Source organism: Parasteatoda tepidariorum, chromosome 9 (assembly GCF_982258835.1).
Source record: "Parasteatoda tepidariorum strain Cologne lab strain chromosome 9, Ptep-v5.0, whole genome shotgun sequence".
Lineage (NCBI taxonomy): Eukaryota > Metazoa > Arthropoda > Arachnida > Araneae > Theridiidae > Parasteatoda > Parasteatoda tepidariorum.
In genome coordinates, this window is record NC_141763.1 from 99,743,021 (window position 1) to 99,761,135 (window position 18,115).

Here is an 18,115-nt window from a genome sequence, read left to right on the forward strand (position 1 = left end):
AAAAAAAAATGAAATATTAAACATACATTTGAAAAAAAAAAAAAAAAAAAAAAAAAGATGAGGAAAAAAAAGGCAGATTTATTCAAGAATCATTTTTCAGAATTTAGAAATTTGTGAAAACTCTTAAAAAATTTGATGAATGATTTTTATTTATCTATTTATTTTTTAAAAAAAACTGCTTTTATTGAAACAAAAATTCCTTTTGATAACAATTAAAACCAGTAGAAAGAAATTGTTTCAAAAGGAACTTCTTTATTGAATGACTTCTCATTAAGTGCTTTTTTATGAGGACAGTAGGATAAAAAGCTTATGCATTCTGTTTAGAAGCGGTTTATTCAGTTGTTTCTTTACATAATAAAGCTACATTTTACTTATTTAACATGACATTATAATTACAATTTCAAATTCCAACTACCCAGACAAGTTAATTAAATTTGGAAAAAATTTATATTTAAGAGAAAAACTTAAACTGCTTATTACTTTAAATAATGCAAGTATAACATGTATATTCAAATTGTATATTGTATTTGGATCACAATTGCTAAATCTTATTGCAAAATGTTATAGATAATCTTAAAATTTCATAACTACATATTCACTGATTCTATATCTTGAATGGAAATTATTTATCACCTGAATTATGTATTTTAAAAACATTAAACCACGAAGTTTGTATTTCATTATGAAAATTAAATCAGCACCAAATTTATATAAACATTTTGTATTTATTATGTAATTGTGAGTTATTTTATCATTTAGAATCACCTGAATTATGTATTTTAAAAACATTAAACCATAAAGATTACATTTTGTATGAAAATTAAATCAGGTCCATATAGACATTTTGTGTTTATTATGTAATTGTGAGTTATTAAAGATTATATTCATCCCTTTGTGTAGCATTGATGTTTAGTGCAACATTTAAGAAGAAAATTGAGAGGTTAGCTCGTGATGTTCTTACTGATCCAGTTAGGATTGTTCAAGGGGAGCTTGGAGAAGCAAATGAAGATGTCACACAAATTGTCCTTGTCATGCCAGCAGGTCCTGCAAAATGGGTTTGGCTCACTAGTAAATTGGTCGAACTTCTGTCGTGTAAGAATCTTTTTATCAGTGTTTGACGTATTGTAACTGTATGTTTTTGACCAATATTAATTTTTAAAAAATCAGGTTTTATGAATGAAGTTTGTAAAAAATCTAATTGAAAAATTGGACGAATAAAATATAATTCAGGTAGCAAGGTTCCTCATGCTATGTTACCATTATTTCTGACTCAGGTGAGAAGTAACGGTAACATAGCGCGAGGAACCTTCTCCCCCTCCACCAGTTGAGGAATGTCCCTCCGCCACAAAAGCCTCTTAAATCATTGACGTCTTCAAGTTTTTAGATATGATTTCCCTTCCCTTTTCTTCTTCCTCTGCTACAGGAAAGAGAGGAAAATAAATATGCAAATCATTCCTTAAAAGGGTCAACTTTATTATTATCTTTTTTTTTTTTTGGAAATGTACAACTTTAGGATTTGAAGATGACGCAGCATGATTTGCACATAGATAAATGGATGGAAAATGTGTATATTTTTGGATTCCTGTTTTTATTTGTTTTTGTCATTGATTTAAAGAAAGATCATTTTTATGTCTTTCTTCTGTCTTTAAAATTTGTTTTCGTATTATTTAGCTGTCTAATCACTTGGTTTTATTTCTAATAGGTATATTATAAATTAGTTGTAAAACATACACAGTGGAAAGTCGCGTATCCAGAATTGGTGGGACTTTTGGAAGTCCGGATATTAGATTTTTCCGTATAATAGACCCCCAAGGTAAACAAAGCTTAAAACGATCTGAATCTAAGAAGCAAAAAAATAAATAAACATTCTTTTTCAGGCAATAATGTTTTAGTATTAGAATGATATCTAATCAATGAATAACAAAATATTAGGAAAAAAATTATTGCTATATTTTATAGAAGAAAAAAATCAACAGTTATGAAAATATTAATTGCTCTCTCCGCCATTTTGAATCTTCAAGCAAGAAGGGGAAATTCCCGTCATTTATTAAGGTGGGGGAGAAAAATTCACTTCCTCCTTATTTGGCCTTCTTGAGGGCAGGGAAGTGACAAATTCTTATTTTCTCTCCCATCATTGGCTATCAATCAAGCATAAAGGCGTGGCATGCTGATTGGGTTCTCTTTATTTTTTCTTGTGTGACTGAAAGTGAGTCTCCCTCCACGTTAACGTTTGCTGTGTTTACCCTTTTTCATAGTATTTCTTCTTTCCCTAACACTAATAAAAAGGTTCCAGGAAATGCCTCTTTTACTAGCCAGCACAGGAAAGAAGGGAGGAGGGGACTCAGTTGTGCTGTTCTGAAAACACGAGGAGCGTCACTAACTGTCACTTGCTTGATGGTCTTGGTAGATCTTTTCTTCCCCTTTCTGTTCATTTATGAGTTCAAAGCATAAATCACTAGAAGCTCAAAAGAAAAAAAAATTGTCAAAAAACTATTTTTCTTTCTTTTTTTTTAAGAGAGGGGAAAATGAAGAAATGTTTGTTTATTTTGATTATTGAAAAGTGTCCGAGAAATCGACCTTTCTGGAAAAGGGACGTCCGGATGTAGGACGTTACACTGTAATGCATTTTTTTTAAAATTTACAATTTTGTATAAAACTAGATTATTCATTTTAATAACTTCTAGCTGTTTAATCTTTTGATTTACTTAAAATTGGTATATTTTAAATTGGTATTTATTGATGTAAGGTGTTTGCGATTATTTTATGTGATGTACATCCCGGGGCAATGTATCTGCCTGAAAATTTCATTGTTGTCTTTGAGCTGTAGTAGCTCGAGAACTGGTCTCCTAATGTGGTGACCTGGGTTCAAATCCTAGTGTTGGCTGGTTGATACTCCACATCCAGCTCAGACCACAGTGGTGACATAATATGTTCTTAGTGGTAGACTGTTCATGGGTTAGAGTCCCCTTGCCATCAGGCTAACCTCTGGTCGTTTGCCTAACATGTTGTTTGCCTTTTGCACAGTATTAGACAAGTTCTCAGGGTACAAAAAATAACTAAATTTGGGAGCCTTTTAACATGAAAGGAGAAATAGTAATATTAATGCTTTGCTCTCTGTTAAGGGTAATTTATTGTGTTTAAAATACGTAAAACAACGAAAAGAGTTTTCTTTGAATCAAGAAAAGATATTTTAAGGAATTATATTTTTAATATGACTCATTGTTGTTTTAGTTGAGTAAACTAAATATCGTCATTTTTAATGTCGTAATGAATTTAATCTTCTTTTTTAAATATGTATTGTAATAGTAATTGTTCTCTATGCTTTGCAATAAATGAATGCAGTAATTTATAAACGTTACAGTTTCATTAAACAGTAAGTTCAGCTTTTTTTTAATTAAAGAAAAAATTAAGTGGTAATGTTAGTTAAGACATTATTATTTGACAAATCCTAAGCTTACAGCACACATTTAAATTAACAATTATTATATAATTAAACTATTGTTTGAGATCAAATGCATGTAATGTAAATTTTTATCACACATTTAGTATTAGTTTTTAAAAATTACCTTAATTTGTCTATAAATATAGTGATACTGACTTATTCTATGTATTGCATTTCATAACTGTCAGCGAGGATGTGCTGTTAAGTTTTTATATTTTTTAAAGGAAGAAAAAATGATACTTTATTTCTTTAATAGAAAATATTTTTACTTACTTCCATTTATTGTTTCTTTTAAAGCTGGCAGTGTTCTGATTTTTGTCACCAAAAAAGCTAATGCTGAAGAACTGTCTAATAACCTGAAATTAAAGGAATATGATGGTATGTGTAATCTAAAATGAATTAATATATTCTTTCAAATTTTTGTGGGTAAATTTTAATTTTATTTTGTAACATCTCAATGTTTTTTATTATAAAGGATTTATGGATATAGTTTTTTTTTTGTTGTTTTCCTCAATGAAATTAGATGCTTTTATTGTTGTTTATGTATGTATTTTATTTTGCTCGTAATTTTAATTAATGATTTCTTTTTTTGTGTGATTTTTTCCAGTTGCTTTGCTTCATGGAGATATAGATCAAAACGAAAGGAGCAAAGTAATTCTTTCTTTCAAAAAGAAAGAAGTACCTATTTTGGTGGCTACTGACGTTGCTGGTAATGATTTATTAATATCATTATTATTAGTTAATATCAGGCATTGCTTTTTTTTTTTAAATCAATAAATAATTTTAATGTGATCAGTCTAGGTGGCCACAGAATAGAGAAATTAAGGAAAAGTTAATCTATTTCAGAGAATTTCATAAATCTAGGGAATTTGATTAAAATATTCAAAAGTTATGAAAGGAAAATTATCATAGTTAGAAGTATCATTAAGTCAAATATTTTTTCCAAACGATTTGCTCTTGTAAGAATATTTTTTAAAATTTTTAATTTTTAGCTTTAATTGCAAATATAAATGTTTTATAATGGTTTTGTATTAAAAGAAATGAGAGAAACTCAATGAAATCAGGCCAGGTTTTTTTTCCTGAATAATTTTGGCGATCTTGTTCAAATTTATTTTTAAAAAAAATTTTGCTGTTATGCCTTTTTATTAGTTTTTCTAACAATATATTACTGCTGAAACAAAATGAGAATGAATCAATACTGTCAATAACTGCTAAAAGTTATTGTCAGTATAATTAATTATAATTATCGTAAATTGTGTTTATCAATTTTTTCTATAATTTATATTTAAATAGGTTTATTTTGCAATAACTAATGATTTTTTTCAATGTTCATGCAGCTCGTGGTCTTGATATAACTCATGTAAAAACTGTTGTAAATTACGACATCGCAAGAGATATCGACACCCATACTCATCGCATTGGTAGAACTGGTAGAGCAGGTAAATATTTTTTCTCTACCTTTTTTTTTAAAGAAAAAAAAGGATTATTTTATCGTGGGATTAATTTAATCTTGTTTTTGTATTATGAATGTATTTTTAATAAGGATAGAAGTTGTAGGTAAAGCAAATGAAAAATAAGGCTGGATCCAGGTAGCACATGTTTAGACAATATTTGATTCAGAATCTTTTGAGCTAGTTTAATCAGTCATTTTTTAGAAACAAGTTTCTGCTTTTTTAATCTCTTGTTTCATTAACGAATATGCCGTTATAATAACGAATATGTCATATAGCAAATAACGCTATTAACAAATATGCCATATATAACAACCACTGCCATTATTTCATTATTATTTATTGTTTTAAACTTGCTAAAATTAAATTTGTTGAAATGATTTTTATTTTTTCCCCTTTTAACATTATTTGCTTATCATCACAAAGTATTTGTATTATTTCTTTTAATATACTATATTTTGTGGTATCTTTGCATCTTGTGTGAATTAAAATATTTATGTTATGTTTATTTCATGTGGATTTTTGAAATTTTTTTTTTATTGCGAACTATCACATTTTAAAAAAATAGCTGCCAACTGTTCCGATTAAATCGTATTTGTTTCGATTTTTCAGCGACGTTCTGATTTTTCAGAATTCTAGAGCCTTTTCACAACTTATACTGATTTTGTTTCAACTCAGGGTGGATCTAAGAACTAGAAGCAAGGCATGTGATTTTTTCACGAATATCGCATAATTCCTTTTATCTTTGTTGGAAAATATTTCTAAGTCCAAATCGTAAACAACTAGATGGCCAGTGTTTTCTTCTGTACTGTGTCACTTCCTGGAGAGAGATGTGTCACTTCCTGTTGTGTCACAGCTTGATAGAGTGATTTACAGTTTGATAAATGTTCTTTTTGTCTTTATAGTTTTCTCTTCTTTTCAATAAATTTAGTCTGTAAAATAGTTGTACAGTCTTTCTGTGAGTGGAATGCTTTGCTTTTATAATCCGCAACTTAATAAGTTGGTTTGTGAACCATTCGTTCGCGAACAAAAACTTATAATCCAACAAACTTCTTAAACTTATGCTAAATTCCATTAACGAGATGTTTACATATAATTCTTCTGCCAATTTCATTATTTTGATTCAATTAAAGAACACGATATCGCAATTTGTATTTTCGTGTTTATAAATTCCATTATCCAAATTCAGATTCACTCAATTTTACAATCCAATATCAAGATTCTTGTAAGAATTAAGTTTTTATTAAACTAATTACTATAAAGGTGTGATATTCTTCATTAGTTTGTAATTTAGTTAAAAATGTTGGTTCAAGAAATTATGTTAAATATGAAACATGTATAGTTTATAAATTGATGTCTTGATATCAATTTTTTGCCCATAAAGTTTTCAGGATTTTTCACTTGTCACTATTATCCCTGATTGGCTTATCATGCTTTGTGTTCCTATTTTTGTTTTTTACATGTTGGCAGCTAGGAAATATGATTATTCACATTTCATTATAGTTCTGCTTTAATCCATTATTTAAGTTATGTATCGGTTATTATCAGTTAATGCATGAAAAAAGAAGAAAATTCATACTAAGCTACACAGACTTCTATTGTGCTAATATTTTCTACTTTTTCTAATTTCACCCGAATTTACATTGGGCAAAATATTTCTGTGAGAGAGAATAATGCATACTCAAATACAGACGCAAAATATATTGGATTTTGTTCCTTCAATATAAAAACTGAAATTGTACCTTTTTTTGTGCTTTTTTTAAATATCTTTTTTCAAAGATGTTCATTTAATTATTATTATTTATTTTTTAAGAAATATTAAAAGAAATAAAACTGATTCTCATAAGAAATTTAAAAAAAAAAAAAAATACTTATTAAGAATTTTTAAATTTTAGTTTTAATATTCTTTTGAATATTGCTAGTCTGTTTGTTTTCTTATATAATTTTCTAAATAACTTTTAAAATATATCAGTTATTTGTTTAGCAACTATAACTAAAATTTTATTGTTTTATTTAAATGAATAGGATATCATTTTAATATATTTTTATTTTAACAGGAGAAAAGGGCATTGCTTATACGCTTGTAACTGATAAAGATAAGGAATTTGCTGGTCACTTAGTTAGAAATCTAGAAGGAGCAAATCAAGCAGTTCCTCAAGCATTAATGGATTTAGCCATGCAGGTAATTCTATTTCTTTGCTAATTTATATTTTTTCTCTAATTTCTTCAAAAGTTATTGTGGCGAAATCAAAGTAATTATTTATCATGATGACAAGTCATGAAGATCCTTACAGTTTTAAAAACTCCTGTATGCTAAAATTCAATTATGTAGTGCATTCAATTGGGCAATAATAAAAGTTAGAATTTTTTTTTCATTTATTGTGTTAAAATCAAATAATAATTCTCAATTACAGTAAACAATGGTTAACCCTCAAATGTGTGGTGAACTCCTCGAAACATCATAAAAAAACAAAATGTTTTTTAACAGTTTTTCCAGCTAATATTATTATTTACACCATGGAAGTGCACCGTGAATCTTTATGGTGTAATACGAGATTTTATTAAATACTAATGGAAATACTTAATTGAAAAACTAATAATGTCATCTTCAGTAACTTAGTCTAAATACATAAAAATCCTGCAACTCAATTTATACTAGCCCTTAACCCTAAATTGAGTCAGCTGTTTAACAAGTTAAAAAAATAAATTAAAACATAAAGAAGAGATATTTTATGAAACAAGCTAACCGAAGTAGGTTTTCGTGGTTTTCCTCTCCATGTAACATAAATGCAGGCTAGTTCCATCTAAAAGTCCTCCACAAAGGCAAATTTCTCACAATATTTGATCCAGGAGTTCCCTTGTCTTCTGGGTTGGGTTCAAAATTACAAGGCTACGGAGTTGGACATTAGTAGTCGTAAACCCATAAAATTGGGTCGGCTGTTCGATGACGGTTATAAAATAAATTAAAATATCCATCCATAAATTAGGTACAATTTGTTTGGCTTTAAGATTCTGCTGGTGAAAAAATGGAATTGTACTTTTAGCACTTAAATGTCATGTCTACCCTTAAAAATAGCTGTTAATTCAGAGGCACCAGCTGCTATGCTTTTCTAAAAATATTTCTTAAAACGGTAGACAATTAAAAATAAAAAAAATTAAAGCTTTCAGTGTTTTTGGTGGTTTAATTAGCATTTTAAAAATTTATCAAGAGTGCTGGAACAAAGTGGTGATTGCTATGAACTTTTGAATCTTTCACATTTAGTAGTGTGGAAAATAAATTTTAATCAAATTTAAGAAGCAAAAAGTCAAACATATATATATATAAACTTAGATACCACTTGAGGAAATTTTCCCAAAAAGCATTGGAAGTTAATTCAATTGTACAATTCTCTTGCACCATCCCTTAAAATTAAAGTTTCTTTTCTTTCTTTTTTTATCAATTCCTTTATACTGCTGCTATTTAAATTATTATTGCACTTATAAGACAGCAAGCCATATGTAATGGAATTTCAATGATCAATTGTTCTTAATGGCATTTTCTGTTTAATAACAATATATATCGTAAAATATTAATTATAAATTTACTTTTTGAATTTCAACTGTTGCTTTTTAAACTATGTTAACAATTTTATATTTATTTAAATTTGTTATTTTAGAGTTCTTGGTTCCGAAAATCTCGTTTTAAGCAAGGGAAAGGAAAAAAGATGAATTACATGGGTGGGCAAAGAGAAAGACCTGGGCTTGGCTCAGAAGAAATGGTAAGAAAATTATCTGCTTGTATTAGTGAAATATTTTCAAATCTTACTAAAAATTTTATTTATATGTAATTGATTTAAAGATCTAATAATATTTTTGAGAAATTGAAAGAAAAAAAAATATTTGTTCTACATATGTTTTTTCTAAATGATGTAAGTGTAAGTTCTAAAATAATTTACTCTTCAAATTGATCAAAATTCTAAAAGTTAAACATTTTATAATCCTTCTGTAAATAATCAGTGATGATGTTTACATTTTTCTGAATTATTTAAGTAAAATAAGCAGTTATATTATTTAAATTGGTGACATCACATTCAAAATAGGTTGTAAGATGCGTTTCAATTGAAATATGTTTTATTTTTGTTTTACGTCATTAAATTATATTTATTTTTGACTTATTTGTATATTATAAATTTTTTTTTGAAGATATTTGAGTTTGAAAATGTACATCACTGTATGCGAAAAGCATATTTCAAAAGATCACAAGTGAGGTAATTAATGTTCTTGTGTGAAAAAAATTCATAAACGATCACCAAAATAATAATCGCATGATTTTTATTATTAAAAATACCTGAAGATCAATAAAAGATCTATTTTGAAATCAGCATTCTTTATTAAATATTTTTTGTGTAAAATGTGACAAAGGTTTAGATTTTTGAAATAAATTAAAAAAAAAAAATGGATGAACAAGTTGTTTAACACTGCTTTTACCATAACTGCCAGCTCTTCTGATTTTGACTTTCAAATTTTGAAGTATATGAGGAATAATGGGAATCATGGCATTACAAAATCAAATCTACTTTTTCCTGTACTACCAGACCTGCCAACTCTCAGGCTTTTGTGTCTAATCTCAGGTCACCATAGTATTTTCTCAGACCCTACTAAGTGTTTAAATTTGAAGACTTCACACATTTTACATATATGCAGCAAAACTTTCTCGTCCAGATCTTTTGCTTGTCCTTAATTCCTCGTTAGAATCTCTCTTTTTTTTAATTTTGAAATTATAAACCAAACCAAACAAAAAAAATTTATATAAATTTATAAACCAAAAAAAAAAAAAAAAAAAGCGCCTAAAGTATGACAATGCTTTTCTCATACCTACCAACTGCTCTGATTTTGACGGATGAGTTCTGAATTTCAAGCTCGTTTTACGATCTTCCACTCCAAAAAAAATCTCTCCCTTTTTAAAATTTTTTTATGTTTTCTTCTTTTTATGGAATTTTGATTCTTTTTTTTAAATTAGAGAAAATAATTCATAGAAAAACATTTTTATGTATACATGTAATTGCCAAAATGCTTGAAATTATTTACTTTTTTTTTCAGTATTCAGGTGGTGCAGCTAAAAGTAGCATTGTCTCCAGTATGTCTCATTCTAGTTTACCTAAGTTTAGTGGACCTCAAACAGATCGATTATCTGCCATGAAATCAGCTTTTCAGGTAAGTAAAATTTTATTAATCATTTTTTCAAATTGGATGAGTTTTCAAATATTTCAGTAATTTTGTAGGGTTTTTACTCCATAAAACAATTTTATCACTTTCGACTCGATTTTTGCAGCATTAAAATTTAAGTGTGAAAGGCAGTTTATGTTAATGCTAACATATTAAAATAAGTATACTATGAGTTTAAAGTTTTCCACTTTTCCCGGATATCTCCTGGAACAATGTGTCCCGATCGTCTTAAATATAAAAATACCTATATATTACATGGAAATAAATAATGAAAATAATATCAATGTATTGAATTATTTATTCTTACCAGAAATTATGGAAACCAGAAGTTGCCTTTATAAAATACGCGAAACAAAAACCAAAATTTTGTCTTGTAATATTTTTATCACTAATGGGATATATCGCCCGACTGGTAAGTACGATTGGGACATTATATCCCACAAAACAAAATGTGACCAAATATCTAATCTGATACAAAATAGGTAGAATTATTACTTAATAAGAACAAACTGAACTATTTTACATAAAATATGGCATAAATATAGTTGTACTTACCTAAAAATTCGAAAAATACCTAAATTAAAACGAGATTTACTGGTGTGCTCGCAAATAGAAGTCCGCCATTTTGAATATGAGAGTGTTGCCAAGTTCCTTTAGTCATATTTTTATTCCCTAATGCCTTAAGAACCTTGAAAACATAACCATGCAAAATCGGGATCTGTTTATCTAATAGGGAATAAAGTTTAATCTTTGGGATGTATATATCCCATTTGTGGGTTGAAAGGGTAAACATGTTATCTTTAAAATGTTTACTATTTAACAGATTTCATTTATATTCTTTAATTAAACATGAGTCTTGCAACTCTGAAGCAACCCAAAAATTTTTCTTTCTCTCCTTTTCTGTCTATCTGCATCAGGCTTAGTTTACATTTAAAATGCTGTTTATTTATATTATCTTGAGTAGGTAAAGTTATTAATGTTTGACATGGCATAACCAATTTCATCTTTTGTTCGATTAAACTTAACTTTCAATTAAAATTAAACTTCTTATAACAATTTTATTGCTGCTCTTAAATTCAGATTTTTTATTTTCAATGGCATGCAACCAAAAATTAGTCCAAAAAAAAAGGAACAAAAGTGAACAATTGAATACAAAAATGGCAGTCGCAGTGCTCAGGGGGATAATACTTACCTCCTGATGAGGTGACCCAGGTTTGAATCCAAGGAATGACTAGTCAGTACAAATTGTGCGGCTATACCAACCACACTGCTGACTTAAAATCTATGGAAGAGGGATTATGGGTTATAATTCCCTTGTGGCCGGGCTAACGGTGGATAGTTTTTGTGGCTTTCCTGTCTATGTAATGCAAATATGCATTAGTTCCATCAAAAAGTCCTGCACAAAAGCTAGTTTTGTTCCAATGCTTGATCTGCAAATTCTCTTGTCTTTTGGGTTGGGTTAAAAAATATAGGTTACGTAGTATATCATTGAAAGCCGTAAATTATAGAATAGGGTCGACAGCTCATTGGTTGTTGTAAAATTGACTGTAGCAAATTTTTTATGAAACCGAAGGCTCCCAGTAATGATTGACGAGAGAAGAAATGGATCAGAAAGTTATGCACTACTTGTCCTAGATTACTCAGCCAGGAGAGAGGAGCTTTGTTGTAGTAGTGGACATGCAACAGTTATGACAAGCCTAACTCTGCTTATGTCTAGCCATTTTTAGAAATCATAATTTGTCATACCAAGACATCTGAGTTGTTCAAACTTCAAGATTCCTTTTTTTTTTTTTTTTTTTTGAAGTATTAAATAACCTTTAGATACTGTATTCGATGTTTACGAACTTCATACAATTAAAGTTTCGGAGTATATTTATGATAATTCATTCAATTGAAAAATTTTCTATTTGTAAATACAGTCGAACCCCGCTATAGTGAACCTGGGAGAAAGTGAACACTCGGATGTAGTGAACTTTTTTAGCGGTCCCGTCCGTATTCCTATTTAAATAATGTTATTTTTAACGCTTATAGTGAACAGCTTAGAACTTGGAAACTCGGTTATAGTGGACTCAAATTTCATTTCTTTAAATATCTTTTTCAGTCCTCCATCTTTAAACTTGTAGGCGTGGGGACTGAAAATGAATGCATTCCTATAAAATGTGTCATATTACTCTCCTTTATGCTTATCACTTTTAACTATACTGTAATAAATGTCAAACAGATCATTTATCTTATACTCCCCCCTCCCTGACAAGCCTCGCTTTATCTCTTTTCCCCAAGCTTGCTCTACAACTAGTTAACTTGGCCACCTGCTGAATTTTTGGAATTTTCTTATCTGTTCAAACCATATTCTTTACAAATCACCCCTTAACAATCAAGAAGGGCAACAATTTAACTCATTCTACAGCTGCTCTCTTCATATTCTTACATTATCTATTTGAGACAAGATTTTTATTTCAAAAGCAGTGAAAATGGCAAATTCTCTAAAGAGAAAAGCGTTTTCGATAGAGGACAAAGTTAAAATTGTAAAGCGTATTGATGATGGAACCAATCAATTGACACTGTGTAAGGAATTTTCCTTGTCAAAATCTACAGTTTCAAACATTTGGAAAAATCGAAGTGCAATTCTTGCGGCATACGACAAAAACATGGTTTCATCGAAAAAACTGTGTGGAGCTGAAAGAGAAAACGTAGAAGATGCTTTGTTAATATGGTTCGAAATCTTGTTCAAAATGTAAAAATCTTGCATTCTTTGCACATTGTAGATAAGAAAATTGATGAACTCAATTTAAAATCAAATTGTGTTCAATCAAAAATCACAAATTTTTTTCATAAAAAGTGAAAATAAGACTAATATTTAGCGACGTAATTCCTTTTCCATCAATTTTTGCTTTATTATCTGTTAATTAGTTAATAATTTTTTAAATAACTTATGCAAAATTGCAAAGCCAATTTTCAATCATTCAACTGTCTTATGCAAAAATTATTCTTCAAAAAATTTGGATATAGTGAACCATCGGTTATAGTGGACACATTACTGAGTCCGCAGACGGTTCACTATAGCGGGGTTCGACTGTATATATTTTGCAGGGTTCCCGCGGCCTTGAAAAAGCCTTGAAAAGTACTTGAATTTCATTTTGATTTTCAAGGGCCCCTAGAAGTACTTGAAAATGATATTAAATCTTTGAAAATTTCGAAATGACCTTGAAAAGTATCGAAAACTCAAGAAAACAGCCCTATTTCCAGTATTTCTATGTTTAACTTTTTGACGCGCGTAAGAAGTGTGAGAGAATGACTTCCCCGTCTTTCAGATGATGACACGTACTGTTTGATTTTAGGATTTTATGTATGTTTGGCTGATTTTAGGAATTTTAAATATTGGGAACTGCGCCAGATTCTGACAAAATCTCGATTCTTATTCAGGCGATTTTAATATCAATCATCGATCTTCGTATTAGACTTATTTAAAAATTATGTGTTGCAGGGATGAAAGACTTCCACGAAAAAGCGGAAATCCGCTTATTTCCCCCAGTTTTGAAAATTTCCGACCATGTTCCAAAAACTAAAATTTTTATGAAGTCCTATTGGAGAAACCCAAGCCGCCCGACCGATAGTCGGATTACCGCGACTTCTGCTATAGAGTGGAAAGGAGTCTAAGCGTTTCGTTACGAGCGCCGATATTTGATTTTTTTTTTTTTTTTTTTTTTGTTTGGCTGATTTTTGGAATTTTAAATATTAGGAACTGCACTGGAATTTGCTAAAATCTCGATTTTTAATCAAACTATTTTAATATCAATAATCGATTTTTGTATATAACTGTTTTAAAACTTACGTGTTGCAATTTTTTTACGCGCTTTAAAAATCGTACTAGCAATTCCTATTCACTCAATTTCAAAATCCAATATCGCGATTTGTATTTAAGCGTTTTTAAATCCCAATATCGCGATTTGTATTCTCGTGAGTTTAAAATCCAACGTCTCGATTCGTATTCACGCATTTTTAAATCCAATTTTGAGATTCGTTATCACGCAGTTGTAATATCAGATATCGTTTTTCGTATTTATACGCACGCTATTTAAAAATTACTCACTGCGATTCGTATTCACTTGATCTAAAAATTATGCATCGTGACTCTTATTTACGCGATTTAAAAATTAAATATCGCAATTTGTATTTTCGTGTCTTTAAAATCCAACAGCGTGATTCGTAATCACGGGATTTTATAAATCCAAAATAGCGATTCATATTCACGCTATTTTAAAATCCAAAAACGCGATTCATATTCACGCGATTTTAAAATCCAATATCGTTATTTGTATTCACGCGATTTTAAAATCTAATATCGTGATTTGTAGTTTCGTGTTTTTAAAATCCAAAATCGCGATTCAGATTCATATTCACGCGATTTTAAAATCCAATATCGCGATTAATATTCACGCGATTTTAAAATCCAAAATCGCGATTCATATTCACGCAATTTTAAAATCTAATATCGTGATTCATATTCACGCGATTTTAAAATCCAATATCGTGATTCATATTCACGCAATTTTAAAATCCATTATCGCGATTCATATTCACGCGATTTTTAAATCCAATTTCGTGATTCATATTCACGCGATTTTGAAATCCAAAATCGCGATTCATATTCATGCGATTTTATAATCCAATATCAAGATTCATATTCACACGATTTTAAAACCCAATATCGGGATTCTTGAAAGAAGTAGAAGTAAGCTTTCTCTTGAATTAGTTACTGTAAAGATGTGATATATTTTTCATTAGTAAGTAATTTAATAGTCGCGCCCTCCTATAATTGCTTTTTTTTTTTTAATATATTAGTGGTCAAAATTTTAAAATTATATTTAAGAAAAATTTAAAGTTAACTGTCTAAATGCTTCTGCCACTTTTAATATTGAATAAAAATCTCCCAGCATAGTTAAAAGTTGCTTTTATAAATCTCAGTATCATATAGAGCACTCCCCCTCCCCTCCTCCTAGTGACCTGCATTGTAAAAGTTCAGTTTTTTTTTTATTTTTGTCCACTTTAATGCCTGGTGTTGCAATTCGTTTTCGCGTGATTCAAAAATCGTACTCGCAATTCCCATTAAAGCAATTTAAAAATCTAATATCGCGATTTGTACTTAAGCGTTTTTTTAGCGCAATTAGTTTTTCCGCAAGTTTAAAATCCAATGTCGCTATTCGTATTCACGCATTTTGCGATATCAAACATCGATTTTCGTATTTATACTCGATTTGAAAACTACTCGTTGCAATTCATATTCACGTGACCATGTCAGGTGCGTATGATCGATGCTACTGAAAAAAAGTTAATTCAAGTATGAGTGGTTAATTAAAAAAGTCAGTGACCAAAATTGTTACTAAGAATCTATCAGAAGGTATTGAGGTGAAAGTTGGCAACTGTTTCAATTTAAAATGGTTGACTGGTAATAAATTTAAAATGATAATCAAGCCGCAACATCCAATAATTGATTAATTTTCTTAAATAGAAAAGTGGTTGAAATTTCAAAATTATATTTAAGAACAATTTAAATTTCACTGTCTAAATGCTTCTGCCACTTTAAATATTAAATAAAAGTCTCCCGGCAGAGTTGTTTTTAAATATCTAATTGATATCACAGTATTATATAGAGCATTCCCCCCTACCCCGTCTTCTGCCCGAATCTTTGCTTATTCAGACTTTGTATACCTAGCTTAAAATAAGCCTTAATGCAAGATTCAAACCTGACGTTTTTATGCATCATGAATTTAATTCTCGACTTGATGCCACTCACCCTTGTTTTTTTTTTTTTATATATACTTAGATCACTTTCCGAAATTAAGAGAGAGCAATGGAAGTCTTATTTTTCAGTACTGCTATTATCGACTAACATTTATCGTCAAAACATTTTAGTTTAAAATGTTAAATTTTAGTCTGTCTTTAACTAAAATTTAAGTCCTTGAGAATTTCATAATAAGTCTGAAAAAGTCCTTGAAAAGTACTTGAATTTTATTTTTATAGTAGAGCATGAACCCTGATTTTGAGTATCTTTTTGTTGCCTCATAATGAACATAGTGCTAGTGTTTTTATCCAAAGCTAGTGAAATAGTGGCTCTTTAATATTATAAGAGTAAATTATTTAATCAAATATATATTTTTTCTGATAAATTACTAACTTGCAACATCTATTTTTTTTTTATTTATTTAGTTATCGGCAAAAACTTTTGTTAAACTTTGTTTTCAGCTTATATTAACTAAATTTTTCTAAATGTAAAATTACGAAATATCTTTGTCTTGGTTCAGTTCGAACGGTCTAATGAGCTTTAAAATAACCCTTCATCTATAGAATAGAAACATGACTTTATCCAAGAGACCTGTGTGTACTGTGGTTTAGTTAAAAAAAATAGATCCAAAAGTAGATAAAAAATCAGAATTAAAACGCTATAGTACAGGGTTCCCAAGACCTGGAGAAAAAAAAAAGATTGGTAGCTAAGATTTTTCAAGACTACTGAAAAATGCTTAAATTTACCTTTCTTTTGTGAATTACGAAATTATTCCAGAGTTATTTTCTGCACCTATATATATTTTCTTCTTTGGATAAACCAATCCTTTTCTATACCTCCAAACGGTTATTTAAAAAATCTATTAGAGAGAACTTTTGGTATTACACAAGAGAGGCAAATGAACACTAATGAATAGAGGAAATGTCAAATATCCATTATGGCCAAGGGACAAATCAGTTGCTACTGGCCACAACTGCCTCTCCAAGCATTTGTATCGTATAAAAAAAAATTCACATCCTTTCTGCCAATCATGCAACATTTGTGAAGAAATGAACACGAACCATTTGAGTCATTGCCTGCACTGGACTCGGATACTTGTGGGAGAAATACTGGAGAGGTTCGGCACAAGATGAACAATTTATAGACTTACTGTATATTCAGATTTGTTACTGTTATCTCTGTTTCTTGTTTTAATTTTATTGTTTGTTTTTCTGTCTGCAGTTGTCTCTTAATTTGTCTTTAGAAATAAAAAAATGTTCTCTTTAAATTAAATATTTATTAACAACTTAAAACATTTAGATGTATCACACTTTATCTACCACTTTAAAAAATTTTTCCAGAGAATCCTGTAATATAATTGTAGAAATGTATTCAAAAATCTAATTCTATTACCCAACTTGTTTCACATTCTTATCTTCTTTGGTTCTTGCACATTTTTGTTTTTTATTTATTTATTATCTTTTTCCATGTTTTTATTTTTTAGTTAATGTGGGAATTGTTTATATTTTCAGTCACAGTACAAAACTCAATTTACTGCCGCAACTGATACTGCTTGGAAGATGGCTTCGAGAGAAAAGGAGGCTGAAAAAGAAAGAATCAGAAAAGAGCGTAAAAAGAGCCGATGGGACAATAGTTAGTAATTTACATCAGCAATTTACCAGAAATTCCTTTTGACGCTCTTAAACTTTAATTGTATAAAGTTTGTAAATAATAATAGACCATTTTGTTGTAATGTAGACCAGACCTCATACTGTTATTTCATCTTGCGATTGTTTCTACAGAAGAATCAATAAATCAATTTTTTTTAAAAGACACAAGTACAAATGTTTTTATTTTTCTAATTTGTTTCAACCAGTTGCATTCAAAGTTGAAATGTTTTTTAAATGACAAATGTTTCAAAAGATAATATACACTGAAAGATCAGTAGAATTTTCAATTTAAAAAAAATTTTTTTTTTTTATACATCATATTTTCTGATGTATTTTATAGTGAAACTTTTTCAACCTCTGAATTTATAATCAAAAATATGTATCAAATTTTGCTCCAGTAAAAAAACTGAACATCTACAAAAGTTGATGCATCAAAGTAGGTTTGCAAATTAGTAATGGTGTGAATTTCTGTGAATTATTATTTTTTTGAATCAGCCAATGCTACTTACATCCAATGTTTAAAGCTCTGTTACAGGATCCGAAAGTAATCTTCCACAACCTTCTGTACCACTTGCTGATCAAATTG

The 18,115-nt window shown here is 29.2% G+C and overlaps 1 protein-coding gene across 2 annotated transcripts in view; it reads left to right on the forward strand.

Annotated features, from left to right (window-relative positions):
* The window catches only part of LOC107451248 (ATP-dependent RNA helicase DDX42), a 38,468-nt gene extending 20,776 nt beyond the window's left edge, over positions 1 to 17,692 (forward strand). For both annotated transcript variants that reach the window (XM_016067287.2, XM_087152494.1), the window contains exons 12-19: positions 901 to 1,092; positions 3,740 to 3,820; positions 4,050 to 4,151; positions 4,780 to 4,881; positions 6,951 to 7,075; positions 8,550 to 8,651; positions 9,973 to 10,086; positions 17,392 to 17,692. In XM_016067287.2, coding sequence (XP_015922773.1) covers positions 901 to 1,092; positions 3,740 to 3,820; positions 4,050 to 4,151; positions 4,780 to 4,881; positions 6,951 to 7,075; positions 8,550 to 8,651; positions 9,973 to 10,086; positions 17,392 to 17,517 — 944 coding nt within the window. In that variant the 3' untranslated portion in view covers positions 17,518 to 17,692. The remainder of the gene's footprint in view (positions 1 to 900; positions 1,093 to 3,739; positions 3,821 to 4,049; positions 4,152 to 4,779; positions 4,882 to 6,950; positions 7,076 to 8,549; positions 8,652 to 9,972; positions 10,087 to 17,391) is intronic.
* The last annotated feature ends 423 nt before the right edge of the window (positions 17,693 to 18,115 follow it).